The sequence below is a fragment of the Branchiostoma lanceolatum genome, chromosome 10, assembly GCF_035083965.1.
Source record: "Branchiostoma lanceolatum isolate klBraLanc5 chromosome 10, klBraLanc5.hap2, whole genome shotgun sequence".
Lineage (NCBI taxonomy): Eukaryota > Metazoa > Chordata > Leptocardii > Amphioxiformes > Branchiostomatidae > Branchiostoma > Branchiostoma lanceolatum.
This window is the reverse complement of record NC_089731.1, coordinates 6,340,738-6,365,548: the sequence shown is the minus strand read 5'-3', so window position 1 is coordinate 6,365,548 and position 24,811 is coordinate 6,340,738. Positions and strand designations below refer to the sequence as shown.

The window sequence follows — 24,811 nt, the reverse complement described above, 5'->3', positions numbered from 1 at the left end:
AACCAAATAGACAGTTAACAAATACGGTAAGCCACACATCACTCATTAGCAGGCGGTGAAGGAATACAATTGGAGTGCAAGTGAAGAGATCTCTCAGAAACTTCAAACTTGGACCCAACTTAAAGAATGTCATAAAAAGTATGGTCTAATCACAAGAGAGGTCTTTGTAAATAAGGGACTCTCCTCAAACACGGGATCTTCAGCTTTAAATCGAAATCAATGTGCTCATTTTCACCCCAGGTGAGTGAGGAAATAGGTGAATAGTGCCTTTCATAATAATATAAGGGCACAGAAATGGGACCTGCTTAGGATTCTAACCGAGGACCTTAAGATTCTAAGTCAACCTTAAAACAAGGCGATTGTGGGGTTGTAGTGTCTTAGAACAACGATGTCTCAAAACCAACCATCCCAATATGACCTCAAGACACGTAATGCACGTCTGCCGTTAGGCTGAAGAACGCCCTGAATGTCAATAAGTTTATTCTTTCAGGGCTGTACAGTCTATTTTTACCTGCACCTAGTTCAGACTAAGTTAGCAGCTACTTCACCAGACCTTGATCATGAAATTCTGTATCTGCAACCGTGCGTAAAGTCTGCAATCGATAACTTCTTGTCTAAAAGTCTCTTCGTTAGATACCTTTGGCGATTGGACAGCGCTACGAGTTGAATCACGTATCCAGCCAATACACATACACATCTGGGTACCCTCTTCACTGCCAATTGCTTTACTCCTTCAGTCTAGGCTTTGAGTCTATTTTTACTCGCCCTTAGTTCAGACAAGCATTGCACCAGACCGTAATCATGAACTCCTCTATCTGGCACCGAGCGAGAGGCTTCCAACCAGTAACTGCCTATCAAAGTTCCTCTTCGTTAGATAACGTTAAAGCTGCAGGGGTTAGATATGGAGGGCCGAGGTGTGGGAGGTTATTCCAGGTGATGCAACCCGCTGCTGCTACGCGCGTGCCGGCGTAGCTGGTGCATTGGCAAATCATCAGGAGATCGGGTAACGCCTTGATTGCCAATCGCACTTTCAGAGATTGACAGTCTATTTTTACCAGCTCAAAATTCAGACCAAAGCGACCGTCTCCCGCGCCTTGATTATAACGTTTCTCTAAGTATCAAGCCTCCATACCAAGCTCTGGTGGCCTGAGTTTTGATAACGCATTTTTTGCTTATCAAAATGATTTTGATTGACATCGTCCTCCATTTTCTAAACTTAAGAGCCAGTCCGACGTCAACACTGTCGTAGAAGACGTACAGGGGCGGTCACATTCGTCATAGGTTCCTTAAGGTTGCGATATGTCGTAGAGTTTTCAAGCAGACTGTGTCGGAACCAACCACCGCCAATCATAAAAGACGGCTTTTGATCTAACAAAAAACAACAACTGACACTTATACGATATATGCACGACTATCCTAAGAATGTTTGTGATCTTACAACGATCGCAGGACGAAAGCGACTGGGCTATGATAGTCACCAAATCAGAAAACATTTCGTAATCAGCAAAATATTGTAATCCCAAAGCGCCAACCGAGGAACCCGATTTCGAGGCTACACCACATCTGCGATCATCCGTTAAGACTCCAATCAGTAACTTCTTATCAAGGCGGAGACTTACGATGCCATCCGCTTTGAGTTCATTAAGCGCGCTCAACCACTACATACACTACATATCAACCTCTCCCGATGAGCCCGTGCCGTCATATGACTGCGATAACCGAGATGACTTCCCGATTCAACAGGACATTAACTTAACGCTACAGTGTCGATCATTGTCACGTTTTACGAGTTCAAAGCCAGAGGAGGAACTAAATGTTTCGCAAATTATTGTATTGGACAATTCGTCAGGCGCTGGGACTGGGTGGAAATGTTCCTGTTTCCTGTCTCCGTGATCAGTCTTCCAGAGTTACGTATCTGTGTCTGTGTTGGTCAACCGATATATACTACCAGTATCTGCCCTCAGGTTTCGTGAGTATGTAGAGGAGCCAAGTTTATCTGTATCGTAATTTATATCATCTGTATTATCATCAGTATCAAAGCTAACGACGTGTCATGCATATATATAGATATATAGCAACTCTTTGAATAATACAGATCTTTGTTGTGCAACTGACCTGTGAACATTTCCATAGTATTTCTGCTACCTTCCTCAGGCATGGCAATAATGACTGGTTCTACTTCTCGCCACTAGGTGGCGCTGCAGTGGGTTAGAATACGGTCATAAACGTGACTAAGCTTCTATTAATCTATTCCCCTCATCACAGTTCATGACAAGCATTTGAAATCATCAATGATTTCGCCCAAGTTATTGCTATATACAACAGTTGTATGGAGGAGTAGATTCTTAACCACGCTGAGTCAGTTGACAACACTGAAACCTGCAAACATTCTAGTTTACCTCAGAAGCGAGGTGCTCAAAATTTAGTATAGGGCGTGACACGTAACGTCATAGGGATGTCAACGCACGCGGACGCAGCTGCGGTCTTTAGAAATGCAAATGAAGGACACCAACATGGCGGTCAGCACCTGCCTGCTTCATTGATATGAAAAAAAGTTCCACCAGAAACTTCTGTTGGGTAGAACCTCTCCTAAGCTGGTGTGTTACACGGAAGGGCAGTTATATAGATCACAAATACACTGTGGTTTATACTCTAATGCTTAGTTTCGGTCCGCTTCACCACTATAATGTCCTTGACCCTCATTGCGCTGTAATCTTGGGAAATGATGAATAAATCTATCTCGAGTATCGGCTCTAGAATGCCACAAGTACCGCTGCCATTTTTTGGCCACACAAGAAAAGTTGATTTTGTGGCTGACGTCCTGTAAAGATCCAACATTTGATGTCAGAATGTGAAATAAGGTAAAGGTCATTCTGCAACCGTATGTTTTCTTACGACATATGTGGCCTTTTTTCGAGATCCATGACATTTACTACATATTCCCTCATTGTGCGGTAGCCTCTTTATGGGAAGCTCTCGTTTTGCAACAAATTTATCACGAGCTTCCATAGCCACTGATTTTACTGTCCATCTGTTGTAAGGAGTATCATATTGTGTACTGAGTATTTTATATCAGAAAATCAATATGCGTGTACGTATGCCTTCCATAAAAGCACTTTTGGGTGGTTCGAGGAAGACCATAGCGTCTCAAATCATGTCTGGCAAGATATGAGTAATCTCTGTAATGTGGACACATTCGCATCTATAGGTACTTTATCTTCAAGAACCAATGACCACGGTGTATAACCGCACTAAAACATTGGTAGTTGTTAATATTACAACAAACGATTTCCCTGTAACTTTAGGTTTTGGCAGCCGGTGTTTTTTTTTTTGATGGTGATGGTAATCTTCTATTGTTTTTCCGCCAGTTACTACCAATACATAAGAATGGTAATACCGAAAAATTGTAGACTACAAGGACAATCGCAATCGTGAAAACGTTAAACAACTTATTTATCAACACTAATACCTTAAAAGCCGGATGGGTCCCTACCATTATATTTATCTTAGATCCGGCGTACGTACCTATGGTATCAAGGGATAATGTCTTATGAGTTCTAACCCTCAGCGTCTGCGAAACAAGCGCATTGGGCATATCAATGGGAGACTAGTTAATCTCTCCAAATCATCGTAGGCCTCTTTCGACCCTATTCCGTAACTCAAGATAATCCCACAAAGACACCATCAAACTTGTATGACCTACGTCTGGCACATAGAGGTTGGACTGTTTCAAGTTACGTTCTAATAAGCTGAAAACTTGCTAATACATTCTATATATATCATTCAAAGAGTCGTTTAACTGGCCCCCTATTCTAATTAAGTTTATCCTACAACCCTAATATAGACGTTAGACAGACATGTGCAATGTTAAGAAGAAGATTAGAAGATATGTATATTCAAACATTCTTTCATAACCTGTTGAAAGATGAAGGAAAACTAAGATTTTACAAAAACGTAAAAACGATCTACGACATGGAAAATTATCTGTATCATAATGACTTTGACCAACGTGCGGCAATATGTAAGATAAGAATTAGCGCGCACCCATTAGAAATAGAGAAAGGGAGATACAAAAAGCTACCGGTCCAGGACAGAACATGTAAACAGTGCGCAACGAAAGCAGTGGAAAATGAAATACATTTTATATGCGAATGTCCCGAATTTGAAACCGAAAGAAACAGATTATTCACGAAAGTATCCGAAATCTCCAAAAACTTTTCTAAATTAAGAAATACACAGAAACTCATATTCCTTTTAAAATCTTCCAACCCACTCATCATTGAAAGTGTGGGACTTTTTATTTTCCACTGCTTTCAGAGAAGAAATCAAACCCCGCATTAGTACCGTAGATATAGAAACTTACTGTAGAATAGCAATATAGAATGATTTTGTATTCATGTATACCTTTGTTTTACCTTACATTTGTATTTCGACATTGTTGTCAACATGCAATTAGCCTACGGGCATGAATTTGCAATAAACTATTATAATTATTAAACTTGTATGACCAAATATCTCAAATTAATCCCCTCATTAAACTTGTATGGCCGAATATCTCAACGTTTTCGGACTGTTTCGAGTTACGGTCTACGTTTTGGTTTCCTTGACCCTTTAATATATTAAACTTTAATACACATTAGGGACATCACGGAGAGTCTCAACAATCCGTTTAAATTGTTTAAGCATCTTTCGCCCTTATTCTGAAACTCAAGATAATCCACAAGGAAGTCAACCTGTTTGACCCGAGTGTACCACGTCCATTGTGACGTGTTTTGACTAACGTTCTAGGCTGACAGCGGCAGCTTAATATATCAAACTATTACATTTTGAACCATCCTAAGATTGTGTTCACCTCGTTAACACATCAATTCAGAGTTTTGTATAAAACCTAGACAGCGGACGCTATCGGAAACTTCTGACTGTTTCAAAAGTTTATCCAGCTGCTTGAGGAACTGTAATTTGGCCAAGTACATTTTGGATATCAAAGATAATCCCACAAATGACAAGGAGTCTTTAAACTTCCATAACCTGAGTTTATCACGTCCACTGTGGCGTTCGACTATTTCGCCACTATATAACATTTGGGATATCTAGGATTGAATATTTCTATTCTGGACTCTATTCTGGAGGTCAAGAAACTAACGTTACCCCAGTCAAGTTATTAACTTGTATGACCCGAATGTGCTATATTTGACTGTTTCGAGTCACGTTCTAAGCTGAAAATTTGCCAACACATTCTACATGTCGGTGAAAGTCTTCGCTAATTTTTCTGAATCATTCTACTTCTTCTTTGCCCCTATTCTGTAACTCAAGATAATCCCATAAGTAAGTCATTAAACTTGCATGTCCCGCGACTGTGGCATATTGGGGTTGGGCTGTTTCGAGTTACGGTCTAAGCTACAAGACAGATTGCGGTCGTTCCGAAGGCTTATGTAACCATTGTGGGTAAATAGTCCTATCATCAGTAGGCTCGGATATAATCTTCTTGTTTTACAATTTACAATATATCTGGCACTTTCCTGTGATAAAACCACACGTTTAGAGTGCAGTGGACCTTAAGCTTGCGTACAGTATTCCCATCACAAGCCAAAGGTGGATGGATTGGAGTGTATATCATGTATAATCATATATCGATTAAGCGTATATGATAAGTACCTCGAACTTAAACAATATTGTATTAAAAGTTATAGAGGAATAGTCTTCTATGTTAACGAACAAAGCTTTGAATTGCTTACTTAAACTCATACTGAAACATCTTATGTAGAAATAACGGTTACCAGCTTCTACAGGAGGCACTGGAGACGTACAAAATGTTGTCGGCCGATGTCTACAAAGACCTCAGAGTTACGATATTATCAAAATTAGAATAAAAAGCCTGCAGCTTCATGGCCGCACTTGGGACATCTAGGTCACCTGGAAAGAGCGAAAATGATGTTGTGTTTTCGGTTACCTGGCGGACCCCTTATCTGTCGACGCCATGTTTTTAGGACCGTAGTCGGAAACACGGCATGGATTTCCCTAGGCCTGACCTCTGGATAGCAATCGAACCAGCTGAAGAAGAAACTGTGGCAATGAGAACAGAGTCTGCCCCAAATCCAAGATAATTAGCTGACCTTCAAGCAATTGAAAATACATCTTGATGGCTTCAAAAGGAATTTCAGAATAGCTCAAGGGCCTCACAGGTCAAAATCACCATCAAGAAGCGGCCTCTGAGCTACTGTTTGAAAATGTCAGAGGAGATTTCATTTTGTTTCGCATTCGATAGGTGACCAACTGGTGCCAGGTTGATAAATGGGGAAAGGGCGTACCGCCATCCTGCTAGGTCATGTATGAACTACAACAGAGCGGCCGGTGTCACCAGGTTCAAGGCGACCAGACGGAACTAAAAATACAATATTGTGCATGACAACGTTTTGGAAGACATCATAGCTTACAGGTGCACTGGAAAGTCTCATGATTCCACCGGGAACCCTATTAAAGGCCGCCACGTTATTAAAAAAGGGTGAATTCAAAGATATCTACTTATGCAGCATCAGTAATCCCTGAGGTATGCACACTTCAGATATCCAGGTGGTCAAGATATTTTCGAAAAGTTGTCGATAACAGAGGTTTTTTTTTATATGGCGGTCTTACGGTACCCGGCGGAGTTAACGTTTCTATTGAACGTAATGAGACAATTACAAATATAAATTACAGTTATCGGCAACAAAGCCAACCCTATAACGACTTAACGACTGTTCAAATGTGATTTCGATTGAGCCAACGTAATAACTTTTCCCAAAGGCGACGTCCTACTTTCATACATTGGTTACAATATCAGGAAAATTTGTTGGGCCTATTTGTTTTACTTTCCCCTTTACTCGAAGTTTTGTTTTCTGAGGAAAAAATAACGACGAAAGTTTTGGCTTTGAAACAGAGCACTGCTAAACCTGATATATGAGCGATTACACTATAAGACAAAACTCCAGTTCTCTCTTTAATGTTTAATACTAAAAGCTTTCATTGCCCACAGACAATATCACTCAATATGTAACATAAGTCTGGGACCGCAAAAAACGGGGACACCAATTCCCTCATATGTAAAATTCATGACATTCGGTATTGAAAAATATATAGAACTAGTGAAGAGGAAAATCAAAGAATCAACCCAGAGAAAAACGAGCTTATCCAATTCAAACTCGTTTTCAATAGTTACGTTTCTCCGTTGTTTCATCGATCTGCCTGAAGTTTTGACCTACATTTCGTCCACAACTTCAGTGTATTGGGGAAGCCAATTTCATCATAATCCCACCCAAGCTGTTATACAATGAATAATAGAAAACAAACTCCAACTCCGATTTGCGCCCCTTTTTTTCATTACATGAGGTTAGTTGCAGTGGTCTAAATGACTATATGTAGTAGTTACCAGGATCACCAGTTTTGGGTTCAATGCCCAGCCTAACCACAAGTTTTAACCGCTGACATGGTCGAGGGCATGTACCTACCTACCTAGTCTCTTGTTGGTCACACTTATCCCCAACGTTAGCTTTCTTATACCTAAGGTTTTGCCTTGATTCTGATGTCAGTATGTCGTTTCTTCATAAATGATTTTAAAATTTCAGTATTCCCATTAATCACTTTGACACCACTACTGCCACTTGAGATTAATGTCAAACTTTGATTTAATGTTGCAATAAATATTCTTCTCCAGCGTACCACATCTCTGGCTTAAATTTTTTCCCCACAAGCATTTGGGTAAGTAAGATTTATAGGTCACATCCTGTCATGGCCAACCATGCCAAACAAGTTTTAAATATTCATTGGCTTCAGATGATTTTTGTGCTTCAGATGAAATTTTAAAATCATTTATGAAGAAACGACATACTGACATCAAAAACAAGGCAAAACCCTTAAGCAAGACACAGCTAAAGTTGGGGATAAGTGACCAACAAAATAGGTCAAGGGACTAGGAAGATAGGTACATGCCCTCGGGTTAGAACTCTCTTGGTTAGGCTGGGAATTGAACCCTAAACTTGTGACCCTGGAGGAATTAGTTCCTAGTGAAAATGCAAAATTAATGTACATGTACGTGTGTTGCTTATATCTATAAATAAAGTGTGTGTGATTTAAATAACTCGTAAATCTGTTCATTTCAGAAATTTCTGACAATTTTACCTAATACACATAATATGCATATGAATCATTTTGATAACTGGACTGAATTGTGGAAAATAACAAGCGAACAAAACTGTTAACAACATTGAGGACAGATAAACCTTGGTAGCATGTTTAGTGTATTATTTACTTATCAAAAATTGCAAACACAGGACAAAAGTAGGACGATAGCCTTTTTATTTCAATTTTCAATTCTTTCTTTACCTGCATGCTTATTCTCTTAAATTCTCCTTAGCTAGATAAATGGTTAACAATAAGAAATGCAGGTACAAATGTATACAAGTCTGTGGACGACAAAACATCAAATTTGTGATAGAACACAATTTGTGATATAGATGATTCTAGAAGCAGACAGTGAGTTGGTTTAACCCCTATTCTCCTTACTTCTGATGTGATTGATACAAAGTTGATGCATGGATGGATTGTTAGCAAGTAGAGAGTTAAACCAAACCAGCTGTCTTTGATAGAGTTGAGTTTTGTCCAAAGTAAGAATTCCTTCCAAAAATACAGAAGTAATGACTAAGACAATTAAGAAGTTGATAAGAGGTGTCTTCAAGCTTCGTAGTCTGGGTTCTTCCGCAGGATGACGAACCCTTCCATCACCGGCGTCAGCGTCAAATCTGGAGATAACTGGTTAAGGAAAAACTGGACAAAAAAACAACAACACAAGAACATTGTACACCAAACAAGTATTTATAAGTCACATAAACATGCACTCATTCTGAAAATACTCTTCTACCAAAAGCAGGACTTACAGAATGTTCACTTCAAATTGTTATTTAAGTATTACTGAAACTGTAAGGCTAAAAAAGTACAATGTTGTGGTACATACCATCCCCCCACTCCCCAGGCACTTTGAAAACCAACTGTTAGCACTATCATATCATCCTTGGGAAATAGATAATCTGGCAGATTGAGAAGCATTTAATTTTTTGCTCGATGTAAAAAAAACACACAATTGCTAACGTTTCGTTGTTTTAATTCTGTCATAGTTTTAATACTGAGGAATGCTACTTGATTTTAAAAATCGATCGTGTGTTCTTATTTTCAGAACCTTTTTGAAATTGAAAACATTGTAGCAACTATATTACTTATTTGCCATTTCATACACTGAGTATAAGGATACATTCTTCTGTAGCCAGCTCTGCCCTCTCTCCATACGCCAGTAGTACAGGAGTGGTGTGGGTCTGGAACCCTGTGATCGTCTTGGGTTTACCCGCCTGCCCTACAACATCTACAGCCTGGGATCAATAAAATATCAATCAATCAATCAATCAATGAGTCAGTCAGTCAAAAACTCAATCAGTCTTATGCATACCAAGTAAATGTTTAGTTGAAGCAGAAACTTGTTAATATACCAATCATCAAGTACCTGATGCAAGTTTGAAAAATAAAAACACAGCTTAAAGTTTGAGCCTTGAACCAATTTTTCTTTCCCAAGATGTAAAATATTGAAGGAAAATCTAAGATGAGTGACTCAATGTATCTACATGTAGCTGCCACCAAGTGGCAGGTACTGTAAATTCCTTTATTTTTACAGAAGACTTAATTCTGCCATAGGAAGGGAAAGGTGCATGTTCTGTAGAAATACGATTGAAATGCATTTTTGCAGTGTCATAATTTTGTGGTGAAGAGGTCTCAGCACAAAACGCAAAAATAAAATTACCACAAAAATTTGAACATTTACAGTATGTTACATGGATAGGTTATGCTGGTTGATTGACACATGATCAGGTGACTTACCTGTCCGACTCTCACGGCCACAGGTAGCGGTCTCATCTCCTCGTCGAAGGTGACCAGCATGCGGGGCTGCATGGCCGTCACCAGGCAGTACAGAAGGTAGTGGGACTTTCCCAGGACAACTGGACACAAACAGATACATGGTGCATAAATGAATGAATGACTGAATGACAAACATAGCTATGTTCATTTTTTAACAGTGTCACATCTATTGCAACAAACTAGCTGATTTTGTGGCAATTTAAAGGTTAACTGTTACCTTGACCTTTCGGTGCTGAAAACCATAAATTCCCCAAACTACCCTGTCCTTGGTGCTGATAACAATTCATTCACAAATTATCCTGTCCATGGTGCTGAAAACAATTCATTTACATGCTTGAGCACTGAAATGTAGTGAAAGGACTGAAAAGTTTTTGAAGAAGAAGCATACATCAAAACCACTTCAGTGTTGTGCCATCTGAGAATCCCAGTCAAGGTTTTTTTTTGGGGGGGGGGGGGGGGCATCATGAAGGCTTTCATGGATGTTGGGGGGCTTAAAAACATCCAATAAACTTTTTCAAAATAAGATGAATGTCTCAAACACTGGAACTTACTGTTTTTGACGTCCAGGAATGATACCAGCACAGCCAGCAATCCTGACAGCGCTACGTGGCTCAGCAGGTACCGGTCACTGTGGTAAGGGTTCAAGGTCATCGTGCCCTTCCCCATGTGGGTTAGCCCCTACAAGGTAAGGGTAAAGGTTAGAGGTCAAGGGCTTAATGGAATTCCTGAACTCAGTCCTGCCATCAACAGTTCTAAAATCACTCATGTATAGTTTCAAGGTCTTGCTGCTTTCCCCATGGGTAAGACACTGTGAAGTAAGGTCAAATGTTAGGGGTCATGGTGCTCTTCCAAATGTGAGTTTGACCTTGAAAGGGTTCCAAGGTAAAAAGTCAGAGGTTGGACAACATGCAAGCCTTAAGTTTGTAAAATAACAGCACCACTTACAATACATGTACATGTATGTGTTTTTTACTTTTCATACACGCTAAAGTTTGGCATTTCTCTCTTCATTACAAACATGTACTACATGCAAATAATAACCTTGAGCTTCATAGTTGAGATATCAAACGTCAAATCAAACATCATTCTATCATCGCTCCTACAAATGGTCACCTCAACAGACAGCTCTTCAGAACTTCTAATCAGATTAAAATGGCATCAATCCCCACAACACTCTCATTAGTAGCAGTGAAGTGTCCAAGAGTTACAAATGAAATCCTACCAATCTCCCTACAGGAAACAGTACCGTGAATTTGGTTATTTTCAATGTGATTTCATTTCGTGATAGAAGGGGAAAGGAGGTTAACAAAGTTTTTATAGTTCATGGTTGAAACAAGCCCCTATGGCTATTGAGGTCACGGATCTGATCTGAACTGAAACAATTCTGTAGTACAGTAATACAATGGAAACGCAACGCAAGAGCGGCCAAAAATTGAACCACCGCAAATATTTCAAGATTTACAAGCAGTATCTAATACCTCACATCTGGCTAAACCAATCAGATTTGCCCTTTAGGAAAATGATTACAGTTCTAACTTCCAGTGGTCATCTACATGTAATCAATGTAATCAGACGGTTTTTCATCTTGTTGGACAAATTGGTTACACGTTGTCCTACCACAGTTCAAGGTCCTTGGTCAAAGTCATCTGTATGGTCTGCCAGCTGTTTAATTACATATGTCTTTTTGATGAATCATTTGCCATTTGACTTTGGCTAGGAGCTGGAAGTCACGTTCGGACACAAACTACTGATGTACTTCTCTTGGCTTATTTTACATTGTGACTTTAAATGGATGGGGGAGCCCCAGGACTCCTTATCAAGTGCAAGTCTTTTTTGTAGCAAGAGTTTTTACAGCTGGATGCCCTTCCTAACACCAACCCAAACCCCACAAACAAATAAACTACAAAATAAAACGAGACAAAGATGAAGATGTACCTGTGCCAGTCTGACCATGAAGAGGTTCAGGGAGTCCTTGGCATGGAACTGTGCCAGCTGTCGCAACATGGCTGCCAAACGAGCATTGTTGGTCCCTACAAAAAAACAAAACACAAGTAAGAATCAGCAAACAGATAAAGTTTGACTGCTGTTGCAACAAGAGCTTTTCAAAAAAGCTGGCGTTTCGGCTACGTTTATGAGTGTGAATTGTCTTTTCCCTTTACTTGAAGTAAAATCTGCCAGAGGAAGTCACTCAAGGGCTGTTCAGTCTATAAGAAAAATTGTCATTTTGGGAAATGAGTACTGTTTTAATAGAGAAAGGCAGATTGGGGAAAGCAATTTTGAAGTTACGTCACTTAACTTAAGTGCTTTTGAAAAAGCTGGTCTTGGCCTACAACTTGTACTTATTTGTAAAATGTACAATAGGCTCATTATAAAAGCTATCAATGTAATTATGTACATGGCACGCAATAAAACATAAAATTTGAAAAAGCACCATTGAATCATCAGCACTATGGTAATTAAGTGAAATAGAAGTTCATAACAGCTAAGGTTCTATCTAAAATGACTACCAAATGTCAAACAAATCAACAGCTACCTCATCCGTATTATTCTGGTTTCCGCATTTACAACATTTCTTCCTTACTTTCCTGGGTAATTTTGCTAAAATTCATGAAAATTCCCATAGTTTTGTGCCGAGCGGCGCCACTTTCCACGTCCGTGTTGTCTGAATGAAGTCGATACTGAACAATGGAGCATTTGCTACTGTAACAAAGGATCGCTGTTTTGCAAACAACATCAAGAGCCTCTGTTTACATCGGGGATAGAAGTTTAGTGGCGAGTGTTTTGCAAGAATCATCTTACCGCGCATAGGAGCCGCTGCACGGTATTTTCCATTACAATGAACAGAAAAATTCGAATGCCGGGTTTGGAATCTATGAAGTCCTGTTCATAAGACAAAGGCCTTGTATATATTAAATGAATATTTAAAAATAACAAATATAAAATATTTCTTTATTTATTAATGAAAAAATGAAAAAATGATATTCATAAATATGATATTGATAGATTAATATAATATCAATATATATTTTTGATATTCAATATCTAAAAAGAAAAAAAAAATCCATGCACGGACACGAACCCGGATCTTCTGGGTCCGAAGTGCTTCGCGTTGCCAGATGGGCTAAGCTGCGGTACGTAACCCGTCTCTCTGTACGTAATGCTATAACCTCACTATATGGTATCATTTATGTCGATTTTTGGTCTTTTTCTTGACGAAATCATTTTTTTTTCTTCTGCAATCTTGTGGAATAGATGTAATATGGTCATTTTTCAGGATATCAAAGTCCGAAACCACAATGCAATGATATTTCCGAACAGTTGTAGCAGTTACATGCGGTCGCCCTCCTGTGTGTCATGCAAATCTAGCCTGCCTGCCTCTTCGTGCTCCCTTGCCATATAAGGCAACGGCTATACAAGGATTTGGGAACGTATTGCCATATAAGGTCTTCTGGTGTGCGACACAGTGTTGAACCAAACAGCATGCATCAAAGCATCCTGCATGCGATATGCATGCATCGAAGGTAAAAGCCAGGACATTGCGTTCCGGCGCGAAGGCGCCGAAACGCAAAAAACATAAACCTCCAATGACAACGAATGTAGTTATCATTTCACCAAATCATAAATTGATGACAAAGTAGTCTTACTCATACATTACACTACAGTGGTAAGCTATCATGTTATTGACTTCTGTGCACAGGTAGCTATTATGTCATTGATTTCTGTCCACGTCTTCTTGAGCTAAAAGATTAACTTCAGAATCCATGTACATGTAAATGGTAAATGATACATAATGAAAAATGTACTTAAGGTATATATGCTAAAATCTAAGCACACCAGTGTTATAATTTCACTGTACGACCTATTGTTTGATTCACATGCTCTCTAAGAAATCATCTGACAAAGTAACAAACAAACAAACACTTACCACTGCCGACAATGCCCATGGCAAAAATGGAGTTGTGTTGAAATTTAATTGTATGTTCTATTGTTTGCCTCATATACTCTCTAATGTACTCTCTAAAAAATAAACCAACAAACAAATAAATAAACAAACTCTTACCGCTGCCGACAATGCCCATAGCAAAGATGGAGTTGTGCGCCACCTCTGCGTCTGAGTCGTGTGAGAACTTGCTGAGTGTCTCTATGATGTTGAGTTTGGGGTTGGAGACAGAGATCAGCGCCAGGGCCAGGGGAACGGATCTCTTGATGACAGGCTCTCCGTAACGCAACTGTAACGGTAGAGGAAACGTGAGATCTTTGGGAGGACAAATACATTTTTGGATTAGTGGACAAAATTCACTAATTAAAACTAAATGCTGTAGGCCAGGAAGACTACCAGTTGCGGAAAAAACTTGTGATCGACTGCTCTGCAGCCTGACTGACTCAGATCTACAGGCTGACAGCATGGGAAAGCTATGTATATGTAGGACGGGAGCTTCTGGGCTGCCACAATGGTCTGGGTGGTAGAGAGTGATTGTCACTCGACATAAGTCAAGCTGTAAGCCAATGTTTCAAAGAGCATAGAGAGATGTAAACAGTAAAGCAAGGCACATACTGACATGTAAAAATAGCTTGCTGCTTACCAAATGTCCGAAGGCCCTTAGTGACATGTCTGCTCCGATCTCCTCCCCCATGGAGATCAGCGCGATGCCGAGAACAGCGATGGCCTGGTGTGTGGACAGGTCCTCCTTCTCCTTGGCTTTCTCCTGGAATTATTTATTAACATATTAATAAATTTTTTTCATCAAAACATTATCCACATGTAACAAAGTAAATGTCAAACTTTCGGACCACAAGTTGTATTGTTCTAATTATAGCATCTGGGCTTCCATACACTGTATGTAGATTGGGATTTTCACAATTTTTTCCTAAAAAAAATATCACTTTAAGTTTAAGAACTATGCAGTAAGCAGTTCCACATCTAAAGACACATTTTCACTGTTCTAACTTCTGATCTCTGCATCTGTCTGTATTGCTGTACAAGTTTTATACATGACTATACATCATTGATTTCTGTGCAGATAGCTATCACAAGTATGTAATCAGTTTCTGTGCACATCTTCTGGGACCAAAGCATTAACAAATTCTTTAAACATGTAATTTGGTGAGCTGTCGTACCTTATCTTTGTCCTTATCCTTGTCTTTCTTGTCCTTGTCGTCTTTCTTCTCGTCATCCTTACTGGCCTCGTAGTGCTCGCTACAGATGTGAAGAAGCTGCTGAATCTTTAAGACGTTCCCTGTACCTGTGGGCAAGACACAACCAAAGATTTAATAATAGGGCCAGGTGGATTCAAAGATCTTTTAAGTCTCAAAGCTAGCAATGAAGACACATGTATACTTGAATAAGTGCTGTTTTAGAACCATTTGAAATATGCTACTTTTTCAGTATTCATTGAAATATGTTAAAATATCGGACAAGGAAAATATGATGCATTATCCTATGAGAAAGATTGGGAATTCAGGAATGAATACAATTTTTGCAGTGCAGCAATGATCCACCAGAGGGCGCTTTCTTGCAACATATGTGAAGCTGGTCTGCCTGTGCTCTTTAGTCAACTTTAACTTCTACATTACCTGCATAAGCACAGACATCAATGAGAGTTTTGGCAAAGCTCTTGGTGGGCTCTGACAAGACCTCAAGGGACGCTAGGATGACTTCCACTGCCTCCTGTCGACCTGTGGGGGAAACAAACATGGAATCTAACATATGATAGGGAATAGTACAGGCCTCTTTCTGACACCTCTAACACATAATCTTCTGGCAGCCCTTCCACAGAGGAAAGAGGAGTCCCATGAGAACACAGGCTGCACGTGACTGGAGTCACATGTTTATGACAGAAATGATGAGTCATTCTACCTGATGAAGGGTGAAGAAGTGGTCCAAGTTATTTTGCGTTGGAAGAAAAGTTTAAAATGAAAGTTTATTTGAGATAGACTGGTTTTAAACTTTAAGGAACAGGACACTGTCCACAAAAAAACACACACAAATCACAGGTCCTTACCCAGATAGAGCAGTCCCAGTCCGAGGGACAGGAACCTCCCGTATGTCTCCTTCAGTTCCAGAGCAGATTTCTCCAGCAGTGTCTGCATGATGACAGACGTCACCTCACCGTTCCCAGAACCACAGGCGATCATGCCACAGGCCAGCGCTGTGATACCAGCTACCTGTACATTTAAGGAGAAAAAGACATATTGTTTGGATAATGCCTGGAATAAACACTTATATAAAACATAACGAAAAATGAAACCAGGAAATATATACATCATGGGAATTGTTAAACATTCAAGGAAGTTGAAATCATCATCCAAAGAAAAAACTGAGCTGCATAAAACATTTGAACAAAATCCATATACCGTCTAATACAATATTGGACAGTCTAGGAACAAATACATTGTATGAAACATCTTTAAAAAAAGAAAAAAATAAGTTGAATGCAACACTTACCTCCATGTTGGACTTAGAATCTCCCATGGCAGGCAGTAGGAGCTGAAGAACATCATCACGGTTGGAGCCAGCATAGGCAAGACCAAGTCTGTAATAGGGGGGAACAGGGTCAACATTCTGTGGCCTAGCATACAGCAGTTATTGCAGCTATTGCTGTTCAGCACTTGCTGTAAAGAAAGTATTTGAACTTCCTAACTATTATTATGTTATTGTGTTCTGACTATGAATGCATGTGTTGAAAATCCAGACCAGACAAGCTGGATAAGAACAAGTCAATGACACAACAAAAACAGGACAATGTCTGGACAAAAACTAGTCAGAAACTGGTAAAAAAGTAACGTGAAAGAGAAATATACAATATTCACTACAGTAAATAGACATGTTATTTTCGATATGACTTACCCCAGAATGGCACCTGTTCTCATCGTGTTGCTGTTGTGTAGGATGTAGTCAGACAGCAGGGCCAGGGCAGGATCGCACTCGTTACGCACCCCGGAGTTCACGATACCGCAGGCCAGCAGGGCGCCGGACTGCAAGGGAACGTGGGTAACATCAGTACAATAGGGCCAGTGCAGGGTCAAACTCATTACAAACTTCAAGCTACTGGTAAATTTTGAAATGTCTTCAAGCAACTGGTAAACTTTGAAATGTTCCAACTTCCAAGCTACTAGTAAATTTTGAAATGTTCCAAGCTACTGGTAAATTTTGAAATGTTCCTGGCAATCTTCTTTTTACAGTTTTTGCTCTGACATCTCTATTGTAAAATAATGACACCACGAATATGCGTTTCCAAATGTTACTGGACTACAGAAAAACTCCTTTCCCCTCCCAAGCGATATTACATGTAAGTCCCTGTGACAATAAATAAATTTACAAGAACACAAGTTCTGTACTTGTTGAAGTTGGTAAATACTACAAATTCATCACATGGAAGTCGTCTTGGAATTGCAATCAGCTTCTTCTTTGAACTCCAAATCCAAAGTCTCATTCAAGTAAAATCTGATAAATCCATGGTAGATGGGGGATAGGGACTGAATACCCAGTTCAAGCCATGAGCATTTCCCTTTAAACCTTCAATGATCCTCCCCCCTTGATGTAGACCTCTGAAGAGAAGAGGTGCTTTGTCATCCTGTATATCAACGTAAATCGTTTAAAGTTCACAGGGACTTGATTTCACAGTAGGAGGGAATGGAGGTGTCTTAAGTTCGTGGCTGAAACAACTGTTACAGTAGTAATGCAATGCAAGACTGGGTTGTGTGACGAGTTTGTGGTGAGCGAAAACCGAGAACATAAAACAACTGCCTAAAATTTCACAAATTACAGTATCTTGTCAGGGTTGTGTTTCTTTGTCAAAAACCTGACAGTGAGTGTACTGTAAATTCCTTTAGTTTTGCAGGGGTATTTTTCCGTGGTAGGAGACAAACAGAAACACCTTAGACGTCATTGATGTCCCTGCGATGGACATCCAAGAGAGAGGAGAGAAACAGAGTTTTTTTGCAGTGTTTTAAACTTGCGGTTGAAATAATTCTGTACTACAGTAGTTAAAACTTGCGAATTAAAACCACTGCAAATATTTCAAGATTTGCAGTAAGATTAAAAACTTATGGTAAATCAAACCTTGATGTAGTCCTCTGAAGAGTAGAGGTACTTGTCTATCTGTGTGAGACCTCCGTCCACGTCCCACAGCAGGATCAGACCCAGGGAGGCCGTCGCACTCATCATACCTGCAGGGGAAAACAGCAGATTCACACTTTCTTCTCAGATCTAGACTTTGAAATAGGAAAGATTCTGGTCCAGTGGACATTTGAACACTCCAAATACCTGGTATTGCATGTTGTTGCTTTCTGTCAAGTTTGATTAGAAAACTTCCCAAATTTGCTGAATTCTAAATAAGGCCAGACCAGTCAAAATTTGTTGGTTCTAGGATATTAAGTAGGATGTCAAACAAACTGCTGGTCAGCTACAAAATTCACTTGAAAACAGGAAAACTTTGAGGGATACATGCATGTACATGTTTCCTCCCCGACCCATTTTTATCTTGCTTGCTAAATTTTTGTTGAAAAATGTGCGACAATTAAGAAGATAAATCAGCGTAGTCTTAAGTCCTTATGGATTTCTTTTCTTAAGCATTAAAAGGTTAATAACCCAAACCTTACCATGTTCTTTGTTCTTGTACAGCCATTTGTTACCGTCCTCCATCAGCAGTTTGTCTTGCCCGAAACCTGCGTTAACGAAGCCATTAACAAACGAGGAGGCGAGGTTTTGCCGGGCAGAATCAACCTGGGCACCACTGGCTCCGAACCCTGGTCCTGGAGTTACAAAATAGAGAAGATCACTGCCAATTTGTTTTATTAGCAGCCTATAGCTTTAAAAAAGAATCACAGAATGAATCAGCTATCGTTACATCAAGTAGGCATGGTTTCCAACATGGGAAGGATTTGGATATGCGGGCCTATGCGAAACAAGTTGCTTGATGCAAAATTGCCATTGTCCCTACATATATGGTGGCTGAATTTCAAATGCAAGCCAGCACCACTGTTTTACAGTATGTACAAAATGATGAATGAGGCTTGCTAGATGAACAGATTCTTCATGTCTGGCCTGAAGCCCTTTGACCTGACTATAGTAGCTCCCAGGGGCAAGTGGGTTATCTTGGTAAACAGGCATGAATGAAACAGTAGACCTTTGACACAGAAGTGCTCCATCTTTGGTGACACTCTGACAAAACCCAGATATTGGGGATTGTACGAGGATATAGATGGTAAGTCTCAAATAGCCAGGATTTAGGAACAGTATGGTTGGGGAATCTTAAACTAAGATCAAGGATTTACAGGAAATATTACAGGTATCAGAAAGGTAAGTCTTCAATATCAATGTCAAACTTTAGGGATTTAGGAAGGAACTAGATCTTAAGACTTCAATATCATGGATTTTGGAACAATATGGCTAGAAAGACTCAATTCTTGAAATGAAGGTTTCAAAAGAAATAAATTATAGCATGTCAAGCATCCAAGATTTTACCAGAATCTTCTTTTTGGAGGGTTTTGTTTTAGGAGGACATGTATTGATTACTCAAGCAACTGGATAAATATTTTGAAATTTTATCCAGGCATGAAAAATTTTATCCAGTTGCTTGAGTAATTATTTTTGGCGTGTCTTACTACCTGGATGTCTAACCTTCATCAACGTATGAATTGATTAACTCAAATCTATAAAAATGTACACACAAATGTAAAAAGGATACAGTTGGCAAGACTTAAACATAATCCTAGAATTCTAGGATTTGGTAGAAAGACACTGACGTTGAAGATTCAAGGTTGATTGGCAATGGATAGAAGGCCATATGACCTTGATTTTATGGATGACATCCCCAGATTTTAGATGATAAAGCCATCCCAAAATGTAATCAAGCTCTCTTGAACAGATTTGACAGCTTGCCACAACCAAGGCTTGAAATATCTTATTTTCCATTGAACTTGAAGTATCTGATATCATTTGCCTTTGCCTTTGAATCCATGGTTTACATTTGTAACACTCCTTGTTTTCTATCGCTTTTTTCAGTTATGAATTGTTTGTTTCAAAGGCGAGAAAAAAACAATTTCTGTGGTCAGTAATTAAAAACACCAAGCTGAATCCTTTTAGCTTGCTTAATTGCATGTTGTTGATATATTCTAACAATCTCAAGTTTTTTCTACAAATAGAAAAGCTTTTGGAATGTAAGAGAGCATTTTTACATGGGCATGAACTTGATGATGAAGGTATAGAAAAAAGGTCTAAAGGTCCTATAACATTGTCCTCAAAATCGAATGTCATCAAAGGATGTCAACCATAAAATCAAGCTTGTGTGAACTCAATAAAACTGTATAGAACTCACTGGTTGACTCCAAATGAGATTTGTAGATATCCTCTGGAACTTTTGGCTCCATGATGTCCAACTGAAAAAAAGGAAACAGTGCAAACATTACTTACATGTATTCAATCATAGTAGATACAACTTGTTCATATAGATGTAGCCTTAATGCCAAATGGTTGTTGCAACATGTTAAAACAAGAAAACTTTCTAAATCCCCAGTCACTCATAATCTACGATAGCCTTCTGACCTTCTGCAGACCATGGTTGGAGTTAGTCATGAGCAAGGTCATCTGTGGTTGGGAGTTGGTTGGCAAAGTTGCCTACCAGTCTTTAAAAGTTGTCTGTGCCAGTTGACTTTAAATTTTGAATCAAACTCAGGAAAGTAATATTCTTCTTAGAATTAGATGCAATCAGAGGAATGAACTTGAGTTAGAATAGGATGGATTCCAGGCTACTCCCAACCCAGCTCTGACCTTGGTTGGAGAGTGGTCAGAAACAAAGTCGTGAGAAGATCCTGAATGTGTAACGGGCTTAAGCCAAGGTTACAAAATAGATATCAGTAGGAATTAAAGAACATCAATCTTTTGAATGTTAGAGTGCAAAGAGATGATGCTAAGGAAACAATGTGATTCAAATTGTGACCCAAGGAAATTGGAACCACCTTCCAACCTTTCCCTGACCAGATGCCCGAGCAGGTAACATGTACTAATGTGTGGTGTCATTGCTTGAGGTTAGTACAGGAAATTTATCATCTCAACATTTAGAATTTTTGAAAAGGTTGAGGAGAAAAAAAATGTTTTCTGCAGAGCTTGAGGTTAAAACAGACAATTTATCGTCTCAACGTTTAGAAATTTTGAAAAGGTTAAAAAGAAAAAAAATTGTTTCCTGTAGAGTTGCCTTTCAAAAGTTATAATGATAGTAGAAAATTCAGTAGCAAAATTCGAGTTGCCATCTTAACCTTCTGAATTAAGTACGCAGGGTTCTCACCAGGGCATTTGAGCGTAGGGGGCCCCTACACTGTGATTTAGATCCCCTATGCTGTGATTTTGGCCCCTACGCTGGTTGAAACACAGCGTAGGGGGGATTTTCTGTTTTGATTCAAAAGTAAAAAACTTTGGCTTTATTTCACAAACTTTAGCCCTTAAAATGCAGGAAATGGTGTCTTTGAGAGTTTAAAAGTTCAAAATTTCCAGGGGGAGGATGCCCCGGACCCCCCTACAATATTCCTGCCTGCAGCCCTCCTCCTCACACCTGTAATGCTCGCCATGCGGCTTTCCCATGCAAAGATGCCCCTACGCTGTGAAAAAATCCTGGTGAGAACACTTAGCAAAATTCAAGACAACTGCTACTGTACCTCTCTAGCCAGTGCAAGGAAGTTGTTATTGAGGTGAACGTTAGACATGATCTCCATCAGATCATCGTAATCCTCCAGCTCCTCAGGCAACTCCACATACACCTGCTGTCGGCCCAGCATGAACGCCATCTGTTTCTGTACCAACCTGGGGAAATAAATAACAAATAAACAAACAATTAACCCCAGTAACTCCACATACACCTGCTAACTGCTAAACATGAATGTCATCTGTTTCAGTATCAACCTGGGGCAAATAGACAAAAATTAACCTACATGTGTTTTGCAAAAGTGGATACTTATAAAAAAAAAACATTCCTTTTTTGTGTAACAAAAATGTCCCTGCAGTTCTAAAACAAAATGCTAGGAGTTGTGAACAAAATGACTCCAAAAATCTTACAATTATTCAGAAGATTTCAGCAGCCTTTACTCACCCTCTTTTACATTTAGTGAAGATGTCCCTAACGAGTTCTGGGTCGTTCAGCTTCACGGCACAGCGCAGGGCCTCTGGGTAGCGGTTGAACTTGCGGAAAATATTGAGGGCAGTTCGCAACAACATGGCATCCTCTGGCTCTGGTACATACTCTACACATCTGTGACGGGACAGAAAGAAACTGGTGAATCATCTTTTACAGTAGGTACAAGCTGTGTAAGACCGGACTGTGAGGTTTGAATCACTCTTTTTGATGAGTGCAGTGGGAACTTTAGCGTGCTCGATGTGCAGCTCTTGCACAGGATCTGAGCTTCATGTCCTTTCTGAGAGGGCATACCTAACCAGAGCTACTGTAGGCACTCATTTTTATGTGAGTCGAGTTAGGAAATATAGCTGGTATAAAAATGCCTTTCCCAAGGGAACAACTTGGGCCAGCTAGGGATTCAACTCAGAGCCTTCTAAGTCAACAACACTAACCACCAGACAATCAAGTCTCTTTGAAAGCTCCAACAGTGCATGAGCCTGTCCTACCTGGTGAGATAGAGGCAGACCCGTTGGTACATGCTCTCATCCACACAGCTCTCCAGCAGGTCCAGCCGTTCTATCTCCATCAGGAGGTCGCATGCGTCCGCCTCCGCGTTGTGCTTCATGTTGTATGGGACGATCTCCTTCGCCAGCGTGATGAGCTGGTCCTTCCTGGACGTGTCTTCCTCCCCGACCTCCTGCCATTCTGTTGCAATCTCGGAGGCAAGGTGTCTGAAAAGGTGACAGAAGGCTTTAAACTTTGTCTTCTCAATATTGCGGGTAAATCTAATAACCTTAATGGCATACATGGCAATCTTCCGAATTCAGAACAAAATGCCAGAACCAAGAAAGTGAATCGTTGTGGTCTTATCGGCATCCTAACAAGTTGCAATACTCCCTTTTCCAGCTAGGTGGCACTGTAGGAAATGTTTAGGCTATCACATCTTATGGTGAGGACTTGAAGTCCTGACTTACTTGACATATTCGTGTCCCCAGGACCCTAACTCTTCCTTGGATCCCAACATGCGGAACTTCAGACACTCTCTCTGGTCGCTGTTCACCATCGCAAGCACCGACACGATGTCAGCACAGAAACGCTGCACACATAAACAAAAACAGTAAGTTTGGAAAACAACTTATTGTTCATATATGAATGCACATTAGATCTATGTACCAACAATTAATTATTTTTGACAGGGACCAGATTTCAAGAAATATTGGAGAGGTCCTAAGTTAATGGCTTTTATTTCTGTAAATTGTGAAATATTCGCAATCGTGTTATATTCACGTTTTTTGTTAGGACCTGTCCCCCTAGCCTGTGTTTACACAATCTCTCACTGGCTGGGGTTAATGACCCCCTCCTAGGGCGCTCTAACAGTTGGGCCGGCCCCTAGGAACGCGATTAAGTCAGGATACTGGCCCCCTTCCTTCACTGAAACTTTAAACGCCAGAACTGGTTCCTTTTTCCCTTCTACTGTTAAATGAAGCTTCCCAAAACTTAAAAATGAATCTACAGCACCTTGTTCTCTCCTTGCATCTTCTCATACACAGTCTTGAGTGCGTTGTAGTGGGGTCGGAGGAACTTGAGGGGTTTGGGGACTGATGTCATCGAACTGGTGGATTCTCGTATCATCTTCCGCAGGGCTTCCAGGGCTGGCTTGTACAGCTTGGTGTCACTTTCCTGTAAAATGATAAGTAAATTCTTTATGTTTGAAAAACAGATTCAATCAAAATCTAACAACAACGAAGTAACAACTTACAAAAGTTTACAATGCTTTACGCTAAATTCAGGAAGGCATTTACCAAACCCCCAAAAATTAAATGTACAATGAAATAACTTCCCCTATTAATTACAGGACATTAGAATAGCTTGCGTACACCTCATAGAAAAGGTGCATGCAGGCCCCTTAGATTTGGTGGTGTCAATTACATTTACTTGAATCTTGAATTTCAAATGAGAGTTAGATATACTTCTATTGTTCTAAAAAAAATCATTGATATTAGAGTTAAGGAATTTGGTAAGGTAAACTCACCCCCAGCCTCTCCACCAGCATGGTCAGCTCCTCTTGTAGCAGTTTGTCATCCTCAGACTGAGGGGGAAGAATGGCATACCGGTATGAGAAATGGCTAGCACTTTTCCCTGTGTCATTCTGTTTTTGTTTTTTAAATATGTATGTAAATGCTATAAGGACAATAGCAAAAACAACAATATCATGGACCAAGTAGACTATACATGTACTTTTAGGACCTTATTTTCTACATCATTATAACGTATTCTAACATTAAAAAAAAGGAAAGGCTTAATATATATTTTTCTTTATTCATATACAGATGTATGCAGAAAACAATATCCTAGAGTGATCATGCACACTGTTTAACTGTTTAGTTAGTCGTCTCTCTGCACAAACAAATTCATCATGGACACTGGTCCAAAGTTTCATATTGTTTCTGCTAAAATTGGTGCAAAGTAGAACAGAAATCCACATGTGAAGTTTACAAACACTAGAAAAATACATTGCATGGGGGAGGGGGGCATAATGACACAGCATCTCAACACAACGAACAGTGCGCTTCACAGAAAAACGCACCAAGAAACCTAAGGTTTAACCGAACAAATGAAGACGTATAAGACATATCCTTACCAGTTCTGGCTCCTTTTCTTCTTTCTCCTTCTTGTCTTTTGTCTCTTTAGTCGCATCTTTCTTCTTCTCGGTCTCGGGAGATTTTTTCTTGGTGTCCGCCATGATGTTCTGAGTGTTCAATGCGCGT

The 24,811-nt window shown here is 39.8% G+C and overlaps 1 protein-coding gene across 1 annotated transcript; it reads right to left on the bottom strand.

Annotated features, from left to right (window-relative positions):
* Nucleotides 1-8,314: 8,314 nt before the first annotated feature.
* On the bottom strand, nucleotides 8,315-24,793 carry LOC136444130 (26S proteasome non-ATPase regulatory subunit 2-like). Its single transcript, XM_066441634.1, has 22 exons — nucleotides 24,685-24,793; nucleotides 24,076-24,132; nucleotides 23,562-23,723; nucleotides 23,018-23,139; nucleotides 22,550-22,774; nucleotides 22,020-22,178; nucleotides 21,589-21,733; nucleotides 20,256-20,316; nucleotides 18,538-18,690; nucleotides 17,999-18,105; nucleotides 16,784-16,911; nucleotides 16,382-16,469; nucleotides 15,939-16,101; nucleotides 15,511-15,612; nucleotides 15,055-15,179; nucleotides 14,520-14,642; nucleotides 13,997-14,165; nucleotides 11,872-11,966; nucleotides 10,488-10,614; nucleotides 9,898-10,016; nucleotides 9,281-9,395; nucleotides 8,315-8,774 (listed from the first exon to the last, which is right to left on the bottom strand). The coding sequence occupies exons 1-22, from the start codon at nucleotides 24,784-24,786 to the stop codon at nucleotides 8,707-8,709; spliced, it is 2,715 nt and encodes a 904-aa protein (XP_066297731.1). The 5' UTR covers nucleotides 24,787-24,793; the 3' UTR covers nucleotides 8,315-8,706.
* Between the last annotated feature and the right edge of the window lie 18 nt (nucleotides 24,794-24,811).